This window comes from Taeniopygia guttata, chromosome 2 (assembly GCF_048771995.1).
Source record: "Taeniopygia guttata chromosome 2, bTaeGut7.mat, whole genome shotgun sequence".
Lineage (NCBI taxonomy): Eukaryota > Metazoa > Chordata > Aves > Passeriformes > Estrildidae > Taeniopygia > Taeniopygia guttata.
In genome coordinates this window covers 25,205,865-25,230,127 of record NC_133026.1, presented here as the reverse complement: position 1 = coordinate 25,230,127, position 24,263 = coordinate 25,205,865, and the positions used below count along the sequence as shown (strand labels likewise).

General features: G+C 38.0%; 1 protein-coding gene across 5 annotated transcripts in view; it reads left to right on the top strand.

The window, feature by feature from the left end:
• SLC25A13 (solute carrier family 25 member 13) overlaps positions 1-24,263 on the top strand; it is a 101,428-nt gene that overhangs the window by 997 nt on the left and 76,168 nt on the right. Inside the window, exons 2-4 of one of the 5 annotated variants that reach the window (XM_030264692.4) lie at positions 1,621-1,635; positions 5,342-5,356; positions 22,579-22,632. In XM_030264692.4, coding sequence (XP_030120552.1) covers positions 1,621-1,635; positions 5,342-5,356; positions 22,579-22,632 — 84 coding nt within the window. Of the gene's footprint in view, positions 1-1,448; positions 1,636-3,900; positions 3,966-5,341; positions 5,357-10,909; positions 10,955-22,578; positions 22,633-24,263 lie in introns of those variants that run through there. The other 4 variants (XM_030264691.4, XM_030264696.4, XM_030264693.4 and 1 more) reach the window with 4 other exon arrangements.

Sequence of the window (24,263 nt, the reverse complement as noted above, 5' to 3'; positions counted from 1 at the left end):
CCTTTCTCGGGCTGGCGGCTGGCAGGTCCCGGAGTGGGCACGGATGTTGGCCCTGCCCTGCTTGCAGGCCTTAGCGCGATAGTCCCTTTCTGCTTTTTCTCCCATTTTCTCCATGTACCTTTTTACCTTCTGCTTTCACATCTGGTTATAATTTCCAACGATTTTTACTTTTCAGTGCTGTCCTGTCAGGTGGATACCTGCTATTTAGGCTTTTTTGCTGATCAGAAGAATAAACAAATTGAAATACATTATTTGATCACCTGGTAATATACTCGCATCCCAGAGAAAAAAATAGTAATTTGCTGGATCAAGGCCATATCTAAAGGGAGATAAAATTAGATGTAGTGTTGGTGTTTCAAAACTTACTACTTTCAGTAGGTTTCATGTTTGGATACTGACACTTCAAAAATAAATGACTCTTGTGTCCTTTAATTGAAGTCAGCGGTGAAACTTACATGGAGGAAAAATCAGGAAACAAATCTTCCCCAAACAACTCAAAGCATGGCTTAGTGTGGCCAGAGTTGTGTGCTCCTTTATTTCAGCTAGGATATGATAGAGCTGCTTTGGTCAGCACCTTTCTCAGTAAGAATGTAGGTTATCTGAACTGAAGGCTCTTTTAGTGGATTGAGCAATATTTGATTCCTCATTGCTAGTGTATATAAAACAGTCATCCCCAAATCTTGTGTTCACTATTTGTGAATCTCAGCTGGCCTATCTAGCCTTTTGAAAAATTTTTGATTGGCCACTGTTCATACACACATGGCGGTTACACCTGACCAAACTATTGGTGTTAAAAGACTTAAAAGTCTTCTAGTCTCTGACTTTTTGAACCTTCTACTTATTTTCTCTTCTCCAAGCAGTGCTTGTGATCTGCAATCCATTTTAACCTATGCTGGTCACATATACTTAAAAATACTTTTTGTGTAATTAGTATTTGTTTAATTGGGTAGACACGTGTGCTTCATGCTACACATTCGTGTGGTGTCCTCCTTTAAGCTAGATTTCTTACACAGTTCAGATCCCTAAAATCTACACAAGCATATGTTGGAAAGATTCAGCATTTTATGAGACACTTAATTGAATATTGTATATGTCAGGTTACATCAGGCTTGGCAGAGAGATACCCAATAAAAAGAATAATGGCTTAATTGTCATGTCATAAGCATTCTTGCTATATTGCAAGGCAGAGATAAGCTCTTTGTACCCCAGGGTGTACAGTCCTCACATAACTTCCGAGGAAGGCTTCTGGTTTGTGAGCCTAAACACATTCTGAGAGACTTATGTTAAAAACAAACAAACAAACTAGAACTGTGAGCAGCTAGCATGGATTAATTGCATTACCCTGTGGGACTTCAAAGGGATTTATGTCTTCTTCAGTTGAAACAGTTAAATACAGGTAAATTTCTATTTATATTGAGGTCAGTAGCAAAATGTAAGTAGCACTTTGTACTTTGAGGCTAACATCTGAGCTTAGGTTCTGCAAGCACACGTGAATAACTTTGCCAGGGAAAGAGCTTCTGGGCCTGAAGTTATTCACGTGTGCTTGCAGGCACGGGCCTTGATTTGTGTTCTAACTTCCTCACTGATGCATCTCAGTAATGTTTGCCTTTTTCACCTCAGCCAAACAATGGACTGGTGAGTTAAATGCTTTTTCTAAAATTTCTTTCATACTTTTTTCTTGCCAGTGTCCTGCATGACCGCTTCCTTTAATTTCTTAATTATACCCTTTTAGGCATATGAGTCTTTGGGATTGATTGTAATTGGTCTTTGCTTGCAAGATTTCAAATGTTGACATATTAAGCAAACTCTAGGAATTCAGTCTCTCAAAAGGAAAACCCAAATAGGGTACTGTTAAGACTGCATAGTTAAGCACTCAGGTATCAAGAAATGGGCACTACAGCCCAATTTAATTTCCTTCATTTTATACAGCTCAATGTTTGCACCTTACACAGCATTTTAAACAATGTATGTTACACATCAGTATCTTTTCTTAAACTTTGAAAACATTTTCTGAAACTGTTTTGGGAAAACTCCACTATAAATTATATTCACACATATTTCCAGTAAAAAACAGAGGTGAGATTTTCCAGTAGATTTTTACCCCATTGGTAATTAAATTACTATCCTAGGTACTGGCTTCTTTTTCTGCTTTGTGCTATGTGGAATATCTTTATGCAGGTACAAAGCACTAATACTTTACATAGTGTGTCCTGCTTATTTCTTCATTTTGAGTGTTTAACAATGCAATCACAATGTTGTTTTTCTGCCCTTTAGCCAGATAGTTCTAAAGAGAATTTACCTAGCCTAGCTAATGCCCCTTGCTGTTCACCTGGTGTGTATTTTACAGCAAAATTAAATGTTTGTGTTGAGTGAATGTCAGTTACCCTTGATCTCTATTCTGCTACAAGTTCTGGGCATAGCTGTTGTCTCATGCATGTGCAAAGTGTGACTTGCTGTCTTTTTAAAGTTCTACTGCTTGGTAAAATACAAACATATTTTCAGTGGAAGGTTCTAAGGTACGTCTCAATGAGACTTCTTTCTGTAGTTGATTTTGCCTTTTCTACTATGTTAGTTTGTCTGTTCAACTTAAGGTTAGAAATTGATATTTATAATGGGGGTTAGTATATATAATATTTTTAATCTTTATATTTCACAGCCACTAAGCTACATTCAAGACAGTTAAACATTGCATTAATGAAAATTCTGAACTCAAATAATTTTGATAGATAAATCAAAGCCTAGAAAACTGTAAAAACAGTGGCTTAGCATGGAAGCACTTGAACACCATTAAACTTTATCTCTGCTGTAGATAGCATGTGATAAACTTCTGTAATTGTATGGAAAGTGTAATAATGATACAGGAGTTGATTTTTAAATACTGTGGAATATCTCTGTTTCTAATGTAATTGTTTTTTTGTGTGTCGTGTGTGAACTTTTATCCATTGGTCACGTACTGGTTGCCCGTACTACCCAGAATATATAAGTTATTTTAAAATTACTGTCTTATGAACAAAATGAATACAAACATCGCATGCTAGAAAAGCTAGTTGTAAAATGACTGTTCAAGTGAAGGCATGAACCTTATATCAGTATCTGATGGGACTTGCTTGCATGCTTAATTTTAAGTGCATGTATAAATCTTTCTAAAACTGTTCAAACCACATCCAGAATTTAACAAAAAGAGATTTGTTGCTGACTTATGTGACAATATTTGGGATAGCTCTAATGCAAGGTAAAGAAAATTTGTTATGCAATTTTCATGTGTTTAACTTTTTTTTTTTTTTTTTTAATTCTCTTTTCTCTTGTGTTTTCCTGGAACTGTTTATTATGGAAGCTGTATCAGTGGAGTTAAATGTTGTTTCTGGTTACCTTTAAAATCCTAAACCTTGTCACACCAAAAATAGTTAGTCCCCAGGCATAGGCTCCTTGTATTTCTTGGTGTTACTACAGTCAGACATCTCGCACTGAACACCAGTCCTGCAAGATGCATCACCTCAGCTGTATTAACTGGAGTTCTGTGAGGGATTGATACCACTGGCCCTGCCTCTACAAACCTTTTTGTCTGCAGAAGCGATCCAGTGCCTGACCTGGATTATGTGAATTAGTGAGGTTTGGGTAAGCAGCGATTGAATTGCAGGCACAATGGCAATGCAGTTCTCAATAAACATGATTGCAAACAACACCAAAACTATTAGATGCTGACACAACCATGCCACTTTATTTTGCTGCCATGCACACCCAGTGTGTCCTTTTGCGCATCATACAGCTCTGTTTTACCTCTTTGTTCAGCTCCTTCTTCCGTACTTGTTTTCCTGTGCTGGCAGTAGCGTGGAGTGTGCCTGGGAACAGATTAAACTTGCTCTTCTTGCCCTCAATCGTGCCATTCTTCCCTTCCTCCAGCAAAATGGAAGAGAAGAATTGCATTGCATTGGACATGGATTTGTTGGGCCCTCAGAAAAGAAGAGGTGAGGGATTCTGGCATCATGATGGACTCCTGTGTTCCTGAAAGGAGTGGGGTCCATTGTGGACAGGCTCCAGCCACTCAGTGAGATCAGTTGTGGAGAGGAAAGTGGTTGGTGAGTAAGGAGAGAGCAATCCGTTTCCCTGAAGCACCACAGAGATTATGTACTATAGATTTAATAGTATTATGGCATTTAATGGTACCATGGTAATTTTTTGGATGTGATAGCACTATGTAATATCCACATGGGAAGTCCTGTTGCTAGTCTGTACAGGTCCAGCAGTGCTTGCTCATGCGTAGTTGTATTTTGGATCTGTGCAGAAATATGTAAATTCTTCTATATATCATAAGACTCTTCTTTCCACTTTCCCCTCAGAAAAAAAAAAAAAGTATTTATGATGCTTATGGCTTATTACTGCATCTTGATTTCTTAAGAGACCAGAATTTGCTTGATAGAGGGACGTTGAATTTGTATGAGTGCTGATAACTTCAGACCTTTTCTAACTACAAAGTAGCATGACTGATGACTACAGCTGAAACAAGAGGAGAAGGCAAGTCATTTACTCCACTCTCCTGCCTGTCACAGTTTATGTATTTAGTTTAATTTGGTTTCTTCTACTACATAAATTTTTGCTTATGATGCGTACCTTCAGGAGAACTGGTTGAGTCTCATCTCACAAGACTCATGTCATGCTTACAGGGCCCACTGGCAAGAATAATCCCAGGAAAGACACTCATAGAGCAATTCTGCTGTGGAAAAATTCCATACAGCTCTCTGCCGCAGTGGACACTGAGTTACCCCGAAAAGAAGCTTTATTACAGTGTGGGTTTTGTCTCATTTGAGTTTGTACTAGTGTGTCTTTGTACTACTGTTTCCTCTCTGACCCCACCCGTCCTTATCAGAGCAAGGTGGGGCAAGAGGAGGTGGTGGAAGAGGTTGCTTTTTATCTTCAATATGTTAGGTACTGATGGCATCACATGTTGCAACTGCCAGTGGTTTTGGCAAGTTTTTGGAACTTGCTCCTTTCCATTATGGTATTCTTGTAAGAGGAATTGCAGGATGACTTTGCTTCATGTATAGCCTAGGAGAGAGCTTCTGGATCCAGCAGTTGTGTCTATACCTTGTCTTTTGTGATGCCTGCTGAAAAGTATTTAAAGTTATCTGGTTTTTATCACATTGGGAAATAATCTGCTCTTTCTATGCAGCTTTGTGTCACAGGAGGTTAGAGGAACTCTTCTGAGTGTGCCTCAATTCACATGTTAAAGGCACTCCTCCTGGAGCTGTAATGTAGACAAGCTTACAGCCCTGAATGATAACAATGTGTCTTCTGACCAGCTTGTTTAGGCCAATATCTATTTTATTTGTCTATGTTGTCCAAGGAGTATGACAAGGAGGTATGTGATACTGTATTTCCTGGAAGATGGAATGAATGTGCTGCTGAATTTTAGCTTCATTTTTGCTTTTTATCTATGGAATTGCCTCTGCTTTGGCTGTAGAATGGCTTTACCATACTGAATAGGGCCTGTGTGTTTGTATGGTGCCAGACCTAAAGTTGCATAAGGCCTCTAGGCACTACTTGACTCTGCTAATCATGCTGTTTTGCTTTAGCTACAACGTATCTTTAGGAACTGATGTTTTATGGTGCTAGATAACTATGGCTAATAGAATGTAAGGTTGCATGTTTTCTGATGCATTCTGTTTCTGGAAAGTATCTGTATCTCAGTCATTTGCAGAGAGACAAAGAGGTCCTTATAAAAATGCTCTATATTCAATTGCTTTGGAATAAAGCAATTTCAGCTGAAGCTGTGTTAAAACACTTAAAGGAACACTGTAAATGCAGTTTTTAAAATAATGTCATGCTATTTACAAGATCTTAGAAACAGGCAATTGCAATTATATTCTTTACCAAAAATGTTACTTGACCTGAACAAAATCAAGTGTGTAAAGGATGAAATTGCTCACAAGCAATGAGTTGTTGGCATTTTTCTTTTCCTCTGAAGAGGAAAAAAATAAACATTTGAGAGAGAGAGAGTGGCAAAGTGACTGTGTGTACACCAAGCCATGTGCATTTAGAGAAGAAACAGAAGAAATACAGCTTGTTGCAGGACTAATCACATTCCTCTTGTTGGATACATGAGATCCCTAAACATCAGCTGCTGGATTCATATATTTATGATGTCTTGCATGCCTAGGCAGCCTGAAAGAAGTGTTTTTGTGCTGACTGATATGGTCACTCTTTGAGTCTTCTTGGAGATCTGCCTTACACTCTGGCCATATGAAAACCAATTTTGGACAAGATTATTTTTTTACTGTTCTTTAGACTAACATCTCCACGCCTAACTTTTTTACCCACTTGACTTTGGAATTAAGAAATGTGACCACCGGGCTACCAGAGGTGTCTGGAATTGGTACGAAAACAGGCAGTGTGCTCACTAGGGAGCATCTAAGGCAGCCAGTGGGAAATGAAAGAATTGGGATGAAGAAAAGGAAAGTCGCTGGAGGATCTTTAAACAGGCAGGGCCATTGCACTGTATTGTTACAATTCAACGCAAGGACTGGGGACAAGAAGTGTGGGCCAGAACCTGATTCAGTTTCTAGCCATTAGGATACCCAGCTGCGGAGTGGGGGGAAGATTTGGATTCTGTGTTGCCAGCAGTGTTGATGCATTTTGCATGAACTATGCCTCCAGCTGCCACAGCTTCGGAGGGTTGCTGCCTGGTGCTCACTGCCAATGTGCATTAGACATGTTGCATGTGTGGTTGTTGGGTGCCTGGTCAGCATGTCTGAAATGTCTGTACATGCTCAAATCAGGGCTGCGGCAGTTCTGGATGTGCACCTTGGTGAAACTTCTGGAATCCTAAAATCTTAAATTGCATGTGACTTTCTGCTTGTACAAATGGAATGGTTTTTGCATCATGCTGTGACTAGAGGTAGTGGAGTGTGCTAATGGATCAGACCCTCAGAGGCTGAGCAAAGTGAAGTTTGCAAATACACAAACACATATTATATTTGCAGAGAGTGCACTGAGATGGGCAGACTTGTGCCCACACAGCCAGACCTTTTAAAAATACTTCTAAAGTCATAGTATCATCACTACTTTCATAGCTTTAGGATCTTAATGGTTCTTCTTTGAAAGCCAAGGCTAGGCTAGACTAGATCTCTAGGATTGGTTCTTTGCCTTCCTGGTGCTGGGCTGATTGTTTCTCTGCTGTGATGCCAGGGCTGAACTTGCTGTAGCTCTTCTGTTGATTGCGTTGGTGTGGAGAGGTACCTGTTTGTTTCCTGAATACCAGGTCACTGCAGTTTTTAAAAGCTAATGGTAGCCATGAAGTTGTGATTTCACTAAAAAACGATTCACTGGCAATAGTAGGGTAATGTCATGGTGCAGGGGTGAATTGGAGTGGATAACTGGGCAAAAAGTGACACAATTTTATTTTTTTAGCATGTTTATATTGGTTTTGTTTGCATCAGATCAGATCACTTCCTTAGTACGATTCACAGGAAAGGAGTTTAAAGATTTATGTGGATGGCACTGAGCACAGAAATACCTTAAGCTATAGGACTATTTACTACTGTGCATTTATAGATACTTTTACATTTTCCACTGCTCAGCAGAGAAATGAGAAGGTAGGGTTTTTTACTTTTGGTAAGTGGTTTGTCTATTATCAGCCATGCTTCATGCTGGGATAGCCATAGAGGTTGTAGGGATTTTTCCCTAAAGGTAGGAGGTGTGGTGCAAGAATGTAGCCATGCGCATGTAACTTTATTATTGCATAGGAAAAATTGTGAGATTGTCATAGAACTAATTGGTCAACTAATTACCCACTAGTTACTTACTTGCCAGTGGGCTAAAATTTAAATTCAAAGAGGGAAAGTAAAAAATGAAACTGAAACACCAAGAAAGCTTTGTCATAATTTTTCTGTTAAATATATGTACTCTTTAAAGTATTTTGTCCCATTTTCTCTGTATAGCCTAATACCTAGACTGATAGGAATGTTTTTAAAAGGAGTTTTCCGAGTAAGCAGAAGTTAAAAATCAGACTTCCCTTGCAAATGGTTTCTACTGTTGTGTTGCTTTTGTTTTTTTTTTTAAAGATGTGTCTCTGATTGTCTTTTTATGTATTCAAAAGTGACCTGACTTTGCCGTAGGAGTAACTGCCATGTGCTTTAGGCAAGTTTGTGGTTGGTTTTGCCTTGATTAGCCTAGCTGGTCCCTACAAGTTTTTTAACAGTGCTGATCAGCCTTAACTCAGCACCACACACAGATGACTGCAGCCTTAGTCTGTAGGAGTCACAGAGCTGGTGAAATTCTATTCTGAGAAATGAAATCCTAACTCTCCAGAAATTTGAGAAATTAAAGGAGGATGACTTTGATGACAAATGCTGAAGATGAAGGAACCTTGAGAGCCATGCGATAATCTGTGTTTTATTTTCCTTTGATTGGTAGTTTTTGAATGATTGATGCAGATGTGAATTGTTAAGGACTCTGTCATTTTATGAATTATCCGTGTTAAATTTATAAAGGTCAAAACAAAAACCAAAGCTACAGAGGGGTTTAATGCATTTGTGGTTTATGATACTATTGCCTTTAATGACTTATGACCTCCACATGCCCTTGGCCTTGCTCCCTACCAGCCAGTCCATGTTAGCATCAATAATATTAGTTTATCCCTTCAGTGGAAGACCTGATCTCAAAGGCTCTGGACCAGAGCTGGAGGCAGGGTACTCCGTGAACAGACACCTGAAACCTTTCTTGGGATTTGTACTTGTGTTGGGTTTTTTTGCTTTTATGTTTTTTGTTTGTTTTGGTTTGATTTGGGTTTTTTTAACCCAGATAAGATATTTGGAAAACTTAGGCAATCTTAAGTTTATTGTAATAAATAGTACTACCACAATTGGTGATTGTGTCAGTGTTTCCATTCTTAAATGACAAATTTTCTTTACTCTGCACATGTCTGTAGTCTTTTCGCATTTTTGGCATTCATACTGTTAATATTTTAGGTGACTGTGATTGCAATGAATAGAACAGGTAACCTCTCTTGAGACTGTTCATTATTGCTCCCCAAACTGTCCTTATGACAGCTGAACCCTTCCCAGCCCTATTAGTGCTCTTTGCATTATTATTAGTTCTCTTTGATGAAAACCAGGTGCAAATAATGGAAAAAGATGTTAACACTGCATCTTATTGCATACAACTGGTTAATTAAATTTGATGTAATGTGGAGAAAAATACAGTCGAATATTTATTCAGACCTGTAAGATTACCTTTTTGTCAAGTGCGGTGCTTTGCAGAAAGCTAATAATGAATGTACTCCAGCACCTCTTTTGGGTATCTAGGACAGGATTGTCTGGCAGCAAATCAGACTGATCAGGGAGGCAAATAGTTAATGGTATGTTGTAATTTGAAGAAGAGTCCTTTAGAAACTGAGCATTTTAAAGCTCATTAAATGCTTTTTGACCAGCATATATTATCTGATAGAAGCTGCCAAAATACAGAATTAAATTCACCTGCTAAGGTCCAAGTTTTGAAGAGCTGGCAATAATAGTCCTAGAGTTGTAGTTATCTGTAGAACTATTGTTAGATTATATTGAGATTAGCCACAAATTATATAGCTGGAACTTGACTGTGTCTTCTTTTCAAAACAGAAATATCAAAGAATAATTTTACTTGAAGGGTATTAGTATTACACTTAAAGGGTGCCGTCTTTAAATTATTTTCCAGTCTTCAGGTCCCACTGTGAATCAATCCTATGTGAAGATAATGTACACTGTAACTCTTAATGTCTAGTTTTTTTAAAAAAATAAGTCCATCAGTTTAAAAATTTCAAGGCATTTAAAGGTTATTTTTGCAATTACAGGGACCTATCAGAAGAGTAATACATGTGCTTTTTACAATTATGATTGTTACGGCCTTGATGATTAGGGTAATTGAAGGATTGAAAGAGTAAACTTGATTTCAAAGCTAGAATACAGAAGATGTTGTGTAGCCAGATGACCATAGTTATTAGACAGCCTTATAAATGCGTAGAAGCAGAGTTTGTTTTCCCTTCTACAGAAGAGGAGACTGAGGGGAGACCTCATCACAGTCTAGAACTTCCTTGTAAGGGGAAGAGGAGGGGCAGACACTGATCTTTTTACTCTGGTGACCAGTGACAGAACCCAAGGGAAGAACCCAAAGTTGTGTCAGGGGTGGTTTAGGTTGGATAGTAGGAAAAGGTTCTTTCACACAGAGGGTGGTTGGGCACTGGAACGAGCTCCCCAAGGAAGTGTCACAGCACCAGGCCTGACAGAGTTCAAGAAGTGTTTGGACAATGCCCTCAGGCTCATGGTGGGAAGGGCATTGTCCAGTCATCCTGGGGATGGTCCTGTGCAGGGAGGGGGATTGGACTCGATGACCCTTGTGGGCCCCTTCAAACTCAGCATATTCTGTGATTCTGTGGTTCAGATGTTTTTGTGTAATTAGTAGTGTGAAGTATCAAAACCATGGCTGTTGAGTTGAACAGCTGTTGAGCAAATCTAAAAGATATCATTCCTGAGCAGTTGTGGAACTGCCTAGGGAGGGAATTTTTTGGAGTCAAAGTCTGAGTATTTCCTATATAGCTGAACAAATTTATTTGACTGAAAACTTCAAGAAAAGTTTGAGAACAGAGATTTGATATAGTTGAATTTCACTTCTGGTTTCCCCCAACAGAGTTTATTCTTTCTTTGTTTGTGACACTGTGATCTTGTTGGTACTTCCTTTGTAATTGAAATTTGATTTACTGGAATTCAGGTTGTTATGTAAAATTCCATTGACCAGAGATTTTTCCAGCTCCATGCACTGTTTTTTATTTACCTTTTCACATTTTTCAGTTTCTGTAGGTGAATACTACCTGATCTTTCTTCACCAAGGATTTAAAAATATTCTTTCCTGGAGCCAAGCTTCATTTCTATCTGAGAAGATAAGTTTAACTTAATGGGAAATGGAAGGTTCAAAGAAGGTTCTGTGGCAGGTTGGAATCTTTTTTTAGAGCTAGCTTTGCAAGGAGATGTGAAGAGAAAAAATTAACTAGCACTCACTGTACTTTGTTTTTCATTCTGACATTGTGTACAGGGAAAAATGCCTGTAGATTTCAGAATATGGAAGGGTACAAAGGGTGCACAATTTCTTTCCTGATGATGTTTGCCCACTACTTAAAAATGCACTCAGTCAACAGGGGAGGAGGCTTTCACGAGGATGATCCTAAACCAAATGCCAATCATCCAGCTAGTAGGAGGAAGAAATTCTAATTTTCTTTATATTTTAGTTGCTGTTCCTTATCCCAATTTCCCTGAACTCTCTCAGCCAGTAGAATCATCGTTTTGGAGGTTTTGGGTTTTTGCTTCAGCCAATGTATATGTAATTCTGGGAAGTTATCAAAAGTGCCCACTTCATCAAAGTAAAGCAGTAAATTAGAGTAGTTTTAAAGCAATAAATTAGAGCAAATTATTCAGTGTTGGAGTAGTTTGAGCAGCATCTGACTACATCTTTCATCAAAGGTTGATGGATGCTAATCAAAATGCAGGTAACATCTCCAAAACAGGAAAGGCCGTCAGCAGGAACATGGCAAAGATTCTACATCTGTGCATGCAACTCTGGTTTAAAGGTCTATGTTTGAATGTGTAGGCAAGTGGTTTCCTATACTGAGAGATAAAACCTCTTGTCTTAATGCCTCTTAGTAGTGTGTGCTTATGGTGTGGCTTCGCTTTTTTTTTTTTTTTCAGTTCTTTTATGTCAGGTGCCCTCTACATCTGCTAAGGCAAGTCTGGGGTTTGGTGTGGGCTCTTAGTGTGGGAGAGAGACTGGGATGTTGCCCTGTATCAGTAACAAGGCAGGAGTCTCCCTACTTAAAAGACTTAATTGAAAGATATGTCCTGCAATAGCAGTCATGCACTATGATCTGTCCTTTATTATGTGACTTTCCTGTCATAGCTGTCCATTGGACGACCTGATGTGTAGGTCTTATTTTAGGATATAAGAGGTCCAAAAATTAGTATTACTGAATACAAACAGCAGACTTCATTACTGTTGTCATTTTTCTCTGCCTTGGAAGTACAACCTATTTCCAGTCTTCCCTGAATCCTTGGCTGCTAAAACCTCTTGGTCACGTATTTTATTATTGTAGTTCTTTATCATGTTTGACAACTACTATTTGATGAAACATCGCTGATTTAACAGATCTTTGACAGAAGAAACCTTTAAGTGAGGCACTGAGTATGAAAAGCCATTAGAAAAACACGGTATGTAAAAATACTGCGTCTGCCTGATTCCTTCTCTCAGCCCATTGTGCAGTCTGACTCTGACTAGAGAAATCTTCACGTGTTTAGGAGAAAAAATTTTTGAATAATTTCACATTTCCATTAAAATAGTTTTTGTCACTGACATCAAGTCAGCCTTCCTCCTTCCTGTCACTTCACCTGTCTAAGACTGCTTGCCATTGTGTGTCAGTCTAACTGGAAACTACTTTTTAAAGATCATGAATTAGTCCCATGTTGATGCTGTTCAAAAGGAAGAAAAACATGGCAACAACAAACTTTATACAACTGCTTTTACTCTGTTCACAGATCTAGATCAGTCACTTGGTTTGAATCTTTTATTTTAAGACTAACTGGTGTGAAGCAGCAGGTTCAGTCTTTTTTGCATTGTGAAGGTTATACTACAGGAGTTTTGAGCCTCTTTTGTCTCCATAAAGAAAAGAGTGGTGTAAAACTCTTAATGACTTTAAAACTCTTGGAATTTGCTTTTGGTTTTCCATTACATGTAACCTATAGATTTGGTATCTCAGGTATGAGAATAGCCCAGACCAGAATACTTAATTCTCAAGTGTGCAAGCATTCTAATCCTATATAGTTGAAATAGCACTTAATAGTTCCTTATTTTGTGTGCCTTTGACAAGTTGATAATAAATCAGCTTTTTCCCCTTTTCCTGTAGATGTGTGGTGAGTGAAAGAAGGGAGCACTGAACTCTTGAAAATGATGGACATATCTTAGCAAAATATGCACAGAAACGCTGCCAAATACACTTGTTTTCTTCCACTGTTTTTAGGAAGTTTTATACGGAATGTGTGCCTGCAATTATTTTGTAGCTTTGAAAACCTGGGGCTTTGTGTTGTTTATGACCCACAATTTGATCAAAGGTGTATATAATGCAAACTATTGTGAGATCTCCTGACTTTTCTGTTCACTGCAGATTTTCTGGACTAGTACAGGTTGTGAAAGCTATGATGTGTAATCACTGATTGATCACCCAGCATTTCTTTTGAGGTAAAGCATTAAGTTTTTGTGTTTCGAAGTGCTGGATCAACTGGTCAGAAGGAGTTTTTTTGAATTCTGCTACGTTTTTTCAGTTGAGGCTAAAACGTAGGATACTATGGGATGGCAGACACACTGTTCTGAATTCATTTGGTGATGTCAGGGTGCTGACATCAACCCAAGTGTCCAAGGAATGAAATGGAAGAGCTCCTGGTTACTGAGAGAATAAAAGAAAAGTGATAGGTCTTCTCTAGTGTCTTAAATACTGCTCTGTGTTTGTTAATCTGGTATTTTTAGAGTTTAATTTGACTGCAATTCATTCAAAGCAAATATAAGTCCATTCCTTGGAAAAAAAAGGTTTAGTATTGTTTTCTCCTGTGCTAAAAATGCTTTCCTGAAAGCAATTTAAATTATTTTACCTTTAAATTCCTGTCTTTAAATCCAAATGTTCAGTTTGACATCATCATCATTATTTCCACTGCAACCAAGTGATCTCACAAAAACATTCAGAGGGCAATGCAGCAGAAGTAAATTTAATGTTTTAATGAAACAGTTATTGCTTTATGCAAATATCTATAATAAAACAGACTCAGAGATGAGAAGCCAAAATCATTCAAGCTAAAATCAGAATAGTTTGTAATTAAAATGCTGAAAATGTTTCCACAGTTTCCTAAGGAGATGAGAAGATTTTAATTATTGTTGTCAGGTATCTTACAACTTAGGTGAATTATGGAGAGTTATTGTGAACTCTTTAACAATTTTGACTGAGGTGTGGCAAGTCAGTGGCAGATAAACCCCTAGGATTACAGTGGCAGCATTGCATAAAACATACAGGTCTTCACTGGTTTATTTTATATTCCCACATGAAACTGTAAATTATTTCCAAGTACCCTCTTTGATAGCTTCACTTTTCAGTTCAGATCTTTAGCAAGAATGAAGGTCACACAACCAGAATGTCCTGTGGCAGCTGTGTAATCTGCTAATATTTAAACATCAAGCAGTTGTTTGTTGTTAATATTGAAGGTAAGAATTGTGAAATAAAATGTTAAACTGCCTTTACTTTGTACTCCCTGTCTTCAGGGAGATTATGTAATAAGTTTAAACGAAAACCCATATGGTGCTAGTTGAACAAACAGTGATACCCTTGCTTACAGGCAAAAGAGAGTGTGTTTGCAAACACATATTTTGGCATATGCATTTTGAGATGACTGGTAAAAATCATTAAGGGAGAGAGATACTTTGTTAATGTGAAGGTCCGGGTTTTCCATAGTCAGAGGCTTATGAACATGTTTATGTGGGAACAGTGGATAGTTACTGTGACTCAGCTTTCACAGACCATGGCCATGCTTCCCATGATCCAGTATGCCACTGTGTTGAGTACTGTAGGGATAGAAAAAAGAAAAATAAATGACATACTTTTTGTGTTTCAAGTAGGAAAGTGTTACCTTTTGCCCAAGTATGTTCTGGAATGCTCCTGTTATTTTTGTTAGCTATGGGGAAGGGTTCCTGACCACAGGACTTTAGTTTTTCCTTGAGTCTCACCATTTATAGACTTTTAATAACTTTACTTGATGTGTGTGATGTTGTTTCCCTTGTGCAGGTGTCATTTGTTCTTTTCTGAGACCCATGGTGTTAAATGGCCTTTTGTCTTGTCACCTACCCATTGCTTCATCCTGGTTAAAATACATATTTTGTGCTAATAACATTGAGTGCCACGTAAGATTCATGCTGCCCTAATAGTCTGCCAATTCTCTCTTATAATTTTTGAATGATAACATGTAATTCAGTTATCTTCACTGTCTACTTTCTTCAGAAACTGCTTTCAATCCTGCAGTCGTTACACCAGAGAATTTTCCTATCCTTTGCTTCTTTGGGTGAGATGAATGTTTTTCTGCTAGATGTAAGCCTCTAGAAGACAAATTGCTGGAGCTGGGATGACTGCTTTTGAAAGATGAACATGAGGAAGTTGATGTCTTCAGATTATGGTCGATGTGCTGGTTGTACATTAGCATTATTGTTGTAACAAAACATGCCCTGGGAGAATCAAAAGGGAAAGTCCATAATCTGGGCTGAAGTAGCCACCAAATATGTTTTATCAGGTTCATAATTCTTAGATAAGACTCTGTTTCTGAAAGGTGTAAGGAAGCAAAGTAGCAGCATTAACATCTATAATTTCATCCATCTGTGATGATTTTTGAAAAATACCCATGATTGGATAAAAAAAAGTCACTTGACCATTCTCAGCAGCTCCTTTGAAAATAAACTTTTTTAATTGAAAGACCCTGATATATCTTATGTAGAATTATTACATTCTTCAAGTGAGTGGTGAGCTCTGGTTTGCTGAGATACACGGGAACATTTAATGTTGCATAATGGCCATCACAACGTGGTTCACTTGTGTATCTTTGGATCACTGTCTTGAGTAAAAATGTGTTGTAGAAGAGTTATGAGATAATAGGAAATATTACTGAGGAGAAGTTACAGTCACAATATTGTATTACTTTATGATGGATATATAGCGATTGGACAACTGGGCTTTTTCTGATAGTAACAAGTGAAAGAAATTTCTGTTTTTAACAAAGTTTTGGTTTTAAGGTTCAGTTTCTTACCGTGGTGTAGTGTATCAATTTTGTTGCAGGAACGATAGCATTTGTATCCTTGTCCTAGTCTGGATACTGACTCCAAATAGTCCTGTTTGTTCCTAACTCCATTTTCTGATAAGTGCTTAAAGTTTGGAGTGGTTTGTATTGGCCATAGTATGGTGCTTTTTCCTTTAGTTAAATGATTTCACTAAGCAATGGCAATGCCTAGCTATTTTTACCTTTGTATTGGAGTAGTTTTATTGTCCTTCTGTTTTCCAGGTTTTTAAGTACAAAAATTGTACAAGTACATACTCTAAAGGTATTTTTACATAGCATCGATTAGCTGATCTTGGAAATTGTAGCAGTTTTTCTTTAGATATGTACTACTCCCACCTTGGTTTCTGTACTTACTTGGAAGTATTGGACAAACTGGACAAGGATTTTCCTGTGTGTATATAATCAGTAACTGTGTTGGTCCCTGATGAGTTTGTGTGCAAAAATACCATGGTTCATTGGGAGTCTCCTTGTGTGAGACCCATTTTATGAACAAGCCATCTGTATTTGATCTGGGACTTTGAAAGTAGGATCAAAACTAGAAGGTTAATTGCACAATAAAGTAGGTTTGTTAGCTTTGATGCACTTGGGGGAAGCAAGGCTTCCGCCTTCCATGGTGCAGAAGACTGGGAATTGCCCAGAGATTTATAATTATGATGAAGTGAAGAGGGATGTGAATGGTTTTACTTGAGATATGCTGTCTTTGTTAGCTAATAAATTAGTTTTGCTTCACCAGTGTGTGGGGTAGACTCGGCAAAACTGACTAGTTTGAATAGTGCTTATTCTGCATCTCTTCATGCTCAACCAGTCTGTAGGATACGAAAAGATCCTACAGAAGATTGCTGCTCATTGTCAATAGCATTCATTTATCTTAGCTTCACCAGGTGTTATTAGACAAATTAATACAGTAACTGCTGCTTAGTGTAGGGTTAGACTTTTGCAAAGTGTAGTTGAAATGTTTGACTGTAAGGATCAGAGCTTTGATCAGATCTTTGGAAAAGAAAGGTTTTTGTCTCAAGGCTGATTGTGCTTAGACTGATCAGGCTGGATGTACCTACCTGCTTGGTAGTTATCAGCTTCTCTTGCAGTTCTTTTTACCCTAAGCCTTTGGGCAGATATGCCAAATGCTATCTGAGCTGTATTTTCAAGGAGAAACACTCGGTTTATTGTTAAGAAGGTCTCTTGAGAAGGTTTTTGATCTGTGTTCAGTGACAACTGTCCTTGCAGCTGTCTGATTCTCTGCTTGGTGAACTGGTCCACATCTTGCTTGAAATCTTCCTTATAATGTCAAGTTCTGTGTAGTTCGCTTTCACTGTAGATCACAGTCAAGTTCTTTTACTGTAGAATGAATGGCAGTTCTTTTGCTGGGGTGACAATATGCATGTTGGACTAAGAGAAAACACTTATTGAGGTAGCTGAAACAGGAGACAGTGTCCTGCACAGATGCTGATGGAGAACACTTGTAACTTAGGATATGGATATGATGGTGGAATGCAACCAAGGAGAGTTGCTCGATTAGAAGAATGACTATATATATTTTATGGTAGTATTAGTCTAAATATGGAAGAAAGATGATTCTCATCTACATGAACAGGTTAGTTGTATTAAAATAAAAGCTGGATTGTTGTCTTAGCATAATACTTAAACAGTATTAATGGGTTTCTGGTCTGAATTCAGACTTGGCCAGTAACTGTGCTCTAACTGGTTTTCGATATTCCAGTCAGTCATTTAAACAAGAATGTAAGGTCAAACCCCAGTTTGATCTCCTTTGGAGTTGCACATTTGAAGTGTATATGTATACTTTTAGCCAGAAGGAAACATTACAATGATCTAATCTGACCTCTTACATAAACTGGGCCACATGTGTTTGAGTCTTACAGGTGGACTCAATAACTTGTGATGAAACTAAAGAATACCCCTACAAGACATAAGGTTTCAATTTTAATTTGAGGTCTTTTAGTGGTATGAAGTACATTGCATTCTTTAGTTGTGTTTAAGAATGGATGAACTTCTGAAAAATAATCTTAATCTCAACACAAGTTACAAGAGCTTGTGATCACTTGTTGAGCCTTTCATCAGACATCTTTTCTCTGTGTGTGTCTGTTAGATGGTGTTCTCTAGAACTAAACAGAGTGAGCTCACCATTGTCAGTCCTGCCACAGCTCTGGCTCTCTGCTTGGAGAAGGACAGCTGTTCAACATCTTACCTGCTTAGGTGGTTTTAGGTGGTTTTAAAGATACTGAGGTGTAGGAGGGCAACCTTACCTCTTTTTCCTTCACATCTGAGTTGTATTTGGACTAAACTAAAAGAAAGAAAGGGTATGAGGTGTTTATCTCTTTATCTTTGGTTAGGACTTGCTGTTGTTGCAATAAACTTTCTGGAATTCCCAAGTATTCCTGGATCATAATCACCTTTCTTCTCTATTCAGACTGTGGCTATCAAAGTGATCTTTGCCGTAAAGGTGAGAAGATGAGATATTATTTTTTTGCCATTAGATTAATGTTATGTTGACATTAATAACAATTTTCCTACTGCTCTTTTTCTTTCTTGTCCATCCATGTTGTTGTTCTTTACTGGATGGAGCACACTATGTTATTAGTCTTTCTGTGTCTTTTGATACCATGCAATCTTTCACAACCTGTTTCTTCTACCTTGTGTATAACAAATATATTAATACAGTTGGTTGGGAATGTAATATAATCTTTGAGTCTCAATGGATTTTGTTTTCTTGTGTTGTACAGTGTTGGAACTCAAAATGTCCCTCAGACATTTTTGGAGGTTCCAGGCTCTGGTCAGAGGCATTTGAGACCCTGGCAGGCAGCTGGAAACAGCTGTGATTTTGAATTTGAGCCTTGGAATGAGTTACCAACTTTGAAGGTGGAACAAGCAGTCACAAAAGTTTAAATTTTATAGTAGAAGTAGTAACAAAATAGAGGGGAGAATTTTTTAGTATTGTACAGGGGGGGTTTAACACCTGGACAGGGGGGTTTTTACTTTGTACATGGGGGTCAGAAGTTTTAAGATAGAGGAATGTAGGCCGGTCCTGTTCCTCCTCTTTCTTCTTCCTTACCTCCATGTTCTTGATGATGTTGGCGCTCATGGATTGGTTTAGAGTAGAAAAGCACCATTTAATATAGGTAGTAGGTATTGGGGAAAAACTGTAAACATGTAAGACGTAATGTGTCATATAAAAGATAGCACCAGCCCTGGGCGGGGGGAGAGAAGAAGAAGTCGGGAGTCAGAGAGGGTGTCAGGGGTGTGTTTGCCTCTGCCTGAGCTGCTGAGCAAACCGCAGCAGCCCGAGACGACAATCTTTTAGATAGCTTACAATAAACTGCCTTGAGACCGAACAACAAGAGACTGCTGAGCCTTTCTTTGGAAGCACGGGTTGGAGGAGAGACTTTACCACCACACGGAACCCCTGAACCAGGCCAGGGTTCCTACAGTACAGTTATATTTTAATGGAAAAATTCTGCATTTAATTTTGAGTATTGAAGTTAGACTGAAAATGCATGTCTCTGTAAATTGAGCATAAGTCAATAAGGAGAATAAAGGTCTGCTGGAGAAAATGGGCTGAAATTAAGGTCAAGGTGCAAGGGAGTCTAAAGATATGACGAGCTCCAGCATGCAAATCAGTCTGTGTTACTGTCACAGAGCTTTCCCTTTCTCTGTGCACCCTTTGTTGAGTGTTACTGCTAATGGGAGGGACTCAGCATTTTCAAGTGCAGTTCTTATATTGCCTGTTCTGTCTCATTCTTCATATATATTATAACCCACGTGTACACACAGTATGTTGCTAAAGACTTTCAGATGTATACCTTAGGAATGAAAATCCCTGCTGATATTTTCTATACATTATCCCAGTCTTCCCTGTAGAGTGTTCTAACTTGATTATAGTCCTGCACTTCAGTTGATGTACTCTGTTGTCTCCTGGGTTTTTTAATAATAAATATTTGTTGGAGGGCTTTCTTCACTGAGCCTTACTTAATAGAAGTTGCTGTTTTATTTTGTGTGTCTGTTACATAGTATTTCTTTGTAAAGAGCAGTGACAACATTATTTCACTCAGATCTCCTTTGTCAAATGCCTTCTCATGCCACCTTAGAGGTATTAGGCCTGCCAGCTCATAGCTGGTTTTATCTTTATGGAGAAAAGATGGACAAGTCTTTCCAGTAACGAAACATATCACCTGAACCCAGTTATGTGAGAGTCAGCAATATCACCTGAGCTGACTGATGGAGAAACAGCTTTCATCTGTGGGTCACTTTTCATCAAGCATGCTACCTGTCAGCTTGCAGTCCTGTTGGCATCAGGTTACTTAGCCTTTCAACTGTTGACATAACAATTTACAGAATGGTATGGAAAGTAATATTTTGACCTTTTCTAGAGTGGGAATCTTCTAGTAACACCTGTCATCAGGATCAGTTTTTATGGCTGTGTATGCAGCTTCAGCCTTGCCTATAGCTGGGTATGGATGAAAGCCTGAGTTAAATACTTCCCTTAGCCACTGGTATGGCTGCATTAGCATCAGTCTTCCTGAAGTTCTCATGTAATATAATAGAGGCTCTTTTCTTCCAATTGGAATCAGATACACCTTTCAGAAAGCACATTGGTAGATGTCACATGGATGCACCAATTAACATGGTGTTAACTATGCCTTTCCTGTATGTTGGGGAATGGAAGAATGAGGAAATAGACTGTGGGAAATGGAGAAAAGTTGTGGTATGCATCCACTGCTTGGGCTGTTAGTCTGCAGTTCTTCTGTGCATTCATTGACTTAACCAACTTCAACCTGTCTTTCAGTATTGACAGTAAAAAACCCCACTCAAATTCAAAATCAAAAGGGGGCTGAAAAATGGTGGCTGACCTGTGAGCACATCTCCCAAGTTTCTCAGAATTGTTAATAGCAATGAAACTAAAGGAAAATAGTGTGAGTTAATGTATCTTTTCCTTTCTTTTCTCCCTTGGTTTCTTTAGGCTTAGCTTTCTCTGACAGTATAAAATTTGAATTTTAAGGCAGATAAAATATGATACTGATTTATATTTGCTGGCTAAAGATGTTTGAAGTGTCTTTCCTTTGCTTCTATAGTGGCAAGGTTCTGGATTGAAGCAGCATAGAAATAGTGATATTTTTTTCTTTCCACAGAGTTCCTAAGTGCTCTAGACTATCAGATTTTTACAGGCAGGGGTTAAATTAATTCTCTGCTCACAGTGATTACATTTAGGACAGCTTGCATTTTAGAAAACATACATTTTTATATTCTTAGCTTCACAATTACACTTTGATTTCTTGCAATACTTTCCCATAGATTTCTGTGTAGACACAGGATTGGGACTCCAGCTGTGGACTTTGTCAGTTGAGCATAGGTGTGGTTCTTCCCTTTTAAAGAACTTCTAGAATTTTAATAGAAATCTTAATCATAATTTTTTCTTAAAATACTCTGGGTTTTTGGTTTGGTTTTTGGGTTTTTTGCATATTTTTGGGGTTTTTTTCTTGTCTTTTTTTAGTTTTTGAATTAACCATCTAGGGTGAGGACAAACTTACTGAAGATTCGTCATTAAGTGTACATGTGAGGATATAATGCTGTTGTATAGACTTACACAGACTCCTTCCATTTTCTGCAGTAGGCCAGTATGCTTCTAGAAGTGCATTGTAGTCACATTTGCCTTTACAGTCTACCATTGCTATAAAGAGTTAGGAAAGGAAATAGTTTTCTATTGATAACATTTCTGATGTTTAATTCTTAAGTGAGGGTAAGATTGTGTGTCTTGTTCTTTGGCTGTTCCCTGTCACTTTTTTTTTTTTTTTTTTGAAAATCTGTTTTGCTTGCAAAGGATTTGTTTCTTAAAATTTGGAATAGATTGATGTTCTGAATTGACTTGTCAGATGAGAGTTATTATGTTAGCAAGCAAGATTTATCAAGGTATCCTAAAGAAGGAAAGGGGAGCTATAGAGGCACAGACTGAGGGGACACATCCACTAACTGCCAAAAGCAGCAAAAGGATTGTATGGTATAACAACCAGGATAATACTGATGGACTTACTCCATAATGGGTTGACTATTTTTTGATTCAGTGTTTTGAAAAAAAAAATCTATTTTGGACTTGTGGCGATAAATGTAACTTAGATTTTGCTTTGAACTTGCTAATTTGATCTGCAGAAAAATCTAGATACTCTAGATACTGCTTTCTGTATTAATCTCTTTAAAAAGATCTACACTGTAAGTTTATAATGGTGTAATAAACCAAATAGTTACATTGAAATTCAGTTTTTTATGGAGCCACTTTCTTGAACAAATTTGTGAGTAATTCTTGCCATTTATCACTTATGGACTGTGTGTGGTACTCTGAAATCTTTAGGTGAAAGGTGCTGTAAATGTAAAAATCTGTGGTAAAGAGAGTATGATGCTGAATCCCTGCAGAGAGGTATGCTATAGAGACGCGATTCTTGAATGTCTTTATGACTTGTTAATGTGTGCTTGTTTAAGAGTTGCAGGATTGCATAACGAAAGCAGAACAAAAATGTTGAATAACCTTATGTAAGTGTGAAATGGATAAAATGAGCATGGCCAACTAAAGCAATGCCTAATTTATCTAAGGTGAACATTTATTTTCATCACTCATTCTGTTGTTTGTGTTCTTGTTTTTAAATGACACTTTGACACCTTTTGTGTAAGCTATGCATATTAATGTAATTGTATTTACTTGTAGGTGGCTCTAACCAAAAGAGCTGATCCAGCTGAGTTGAAAACAATATTTTTGAAGGTATGTGTAAAGTAAATATTTTACTCTTTCTGCTTAAATTTTTCATATCTTTTGCTCCATTATTGCAGCATACAACTCTTGATAGTTTTTTCCAACCATTAATCATTCACCGTATTATTACCATGTTAGACTTAAATACCATTATCAGAATTTAACAATGCTCACCAAGAAGTCAGACATATTCCTGAGTGATTATTGTATTGACTCAGAAGAAGTATTGCTATCTTAGAAAAAAACCCACATTGTTCAGAGAATGTGGTAGGAGTTTCATTATTGTTCTTGCATGTGGTAAAATGTTCATGTAGACACCTTACTGTTAGATAATTTGGTAAACTTTCTTCTTCCATCTTTGCCATCCTTTTTTCCTTAGGGTTATCTCTGCTTCTGTTATTTGTAGAAATGTTGGGAAGATCACCTTGTGAAGTGCTGGCCATATTTATTATATAATTGAAATTTCTTCCTTCTTGGCCTGCTGTGGAAAGCATGCAAGTAAAGACTTACATACTTGCTTACATACTTGAGAGAAATGTGCTTTAGTGTTTTGCTGAAAACTGGGAGGTGATTCTCCAACCCTGCTCTGTTCTTGTGAGACCCCACGTGCAGTGCTGCATCCAGCTCTGAGACTCCCAACATAAGAAGGATGTGAACCTGTTGGAGCTACTCCAGAGGAGCATTGCAAATATCATCAGAGTGCTGGAGCACCTTTGCTATGAAGACAGACTGAGAACTGAGATTGTTCACCCTGGAGAAGGGATGGCTCTAGGGAGATTTTGCTGCAGCCTTTCAGTACCGCAAGGGAGACTACAAATAATCTGGAGAGGGACATTTCACAAGAACATGTAGTGATAGGACAAGGGGGATTGACTTTAAACTGAAAGAGAGTAGGTTTAGGTTAAGGAAGTAAGGAAGAGGTTGGTAAATCCCCAGAATAGCTTGCCCAGAGAAGTTGTGAATGCCCCATCTCTGGAAGTGTTCAAGGCCAGATTGAATGGGGCTTTGAGTAACCTGGTCTAATGGGACATGTATGTGCCTATGGCAGGGAGGTTGGAACTAGATGATCTTTAAAGTCCTTTCCAACCCAAACTATTCAGTGATTTTTTGAAACTGGCTTTCTTTGGCCCATTTCCTAAATTTAAAGAACTATGTCTAACCTTCCTAAGATTCATTAGTCCACTATCTGGGTAAGTTTGGTATTCTGGTATAAAAAAAAAAGAGTAAAAAAATTTGTGGTTCTGAAGAATAAGTATGAGGTAAGATGCCACAGTGCTATTAGGGAGCTGTTGTATCTGAATTATTTCTGTAGAGGTGTTGAAGGCTTGAGACAGCTCATACCTTTCCAGTTTCTTCCCTCCATCTTTGCTTTCCAGCATCATGCCCCACTCTCCATGTAGTTCTTGGTATTTTTTCCATTGTCCCTTGTGAGCTATTATTAACAATATGTGTAGGTGTCACAATGTATATTGCCTGTATTTATAGTTTTATTATATACTGTCAGTATTTATAGCTCTGAAATGAGATTTTCAGTTGAAAAAGTCAGGATTTAACTTCTTAAGTCCTGGAACTTGTATCTATCAGGAGAGCAAAAAGACTTGCAAAAGAAGGAGTTATGTGGTTTACAGAGGAACATACTT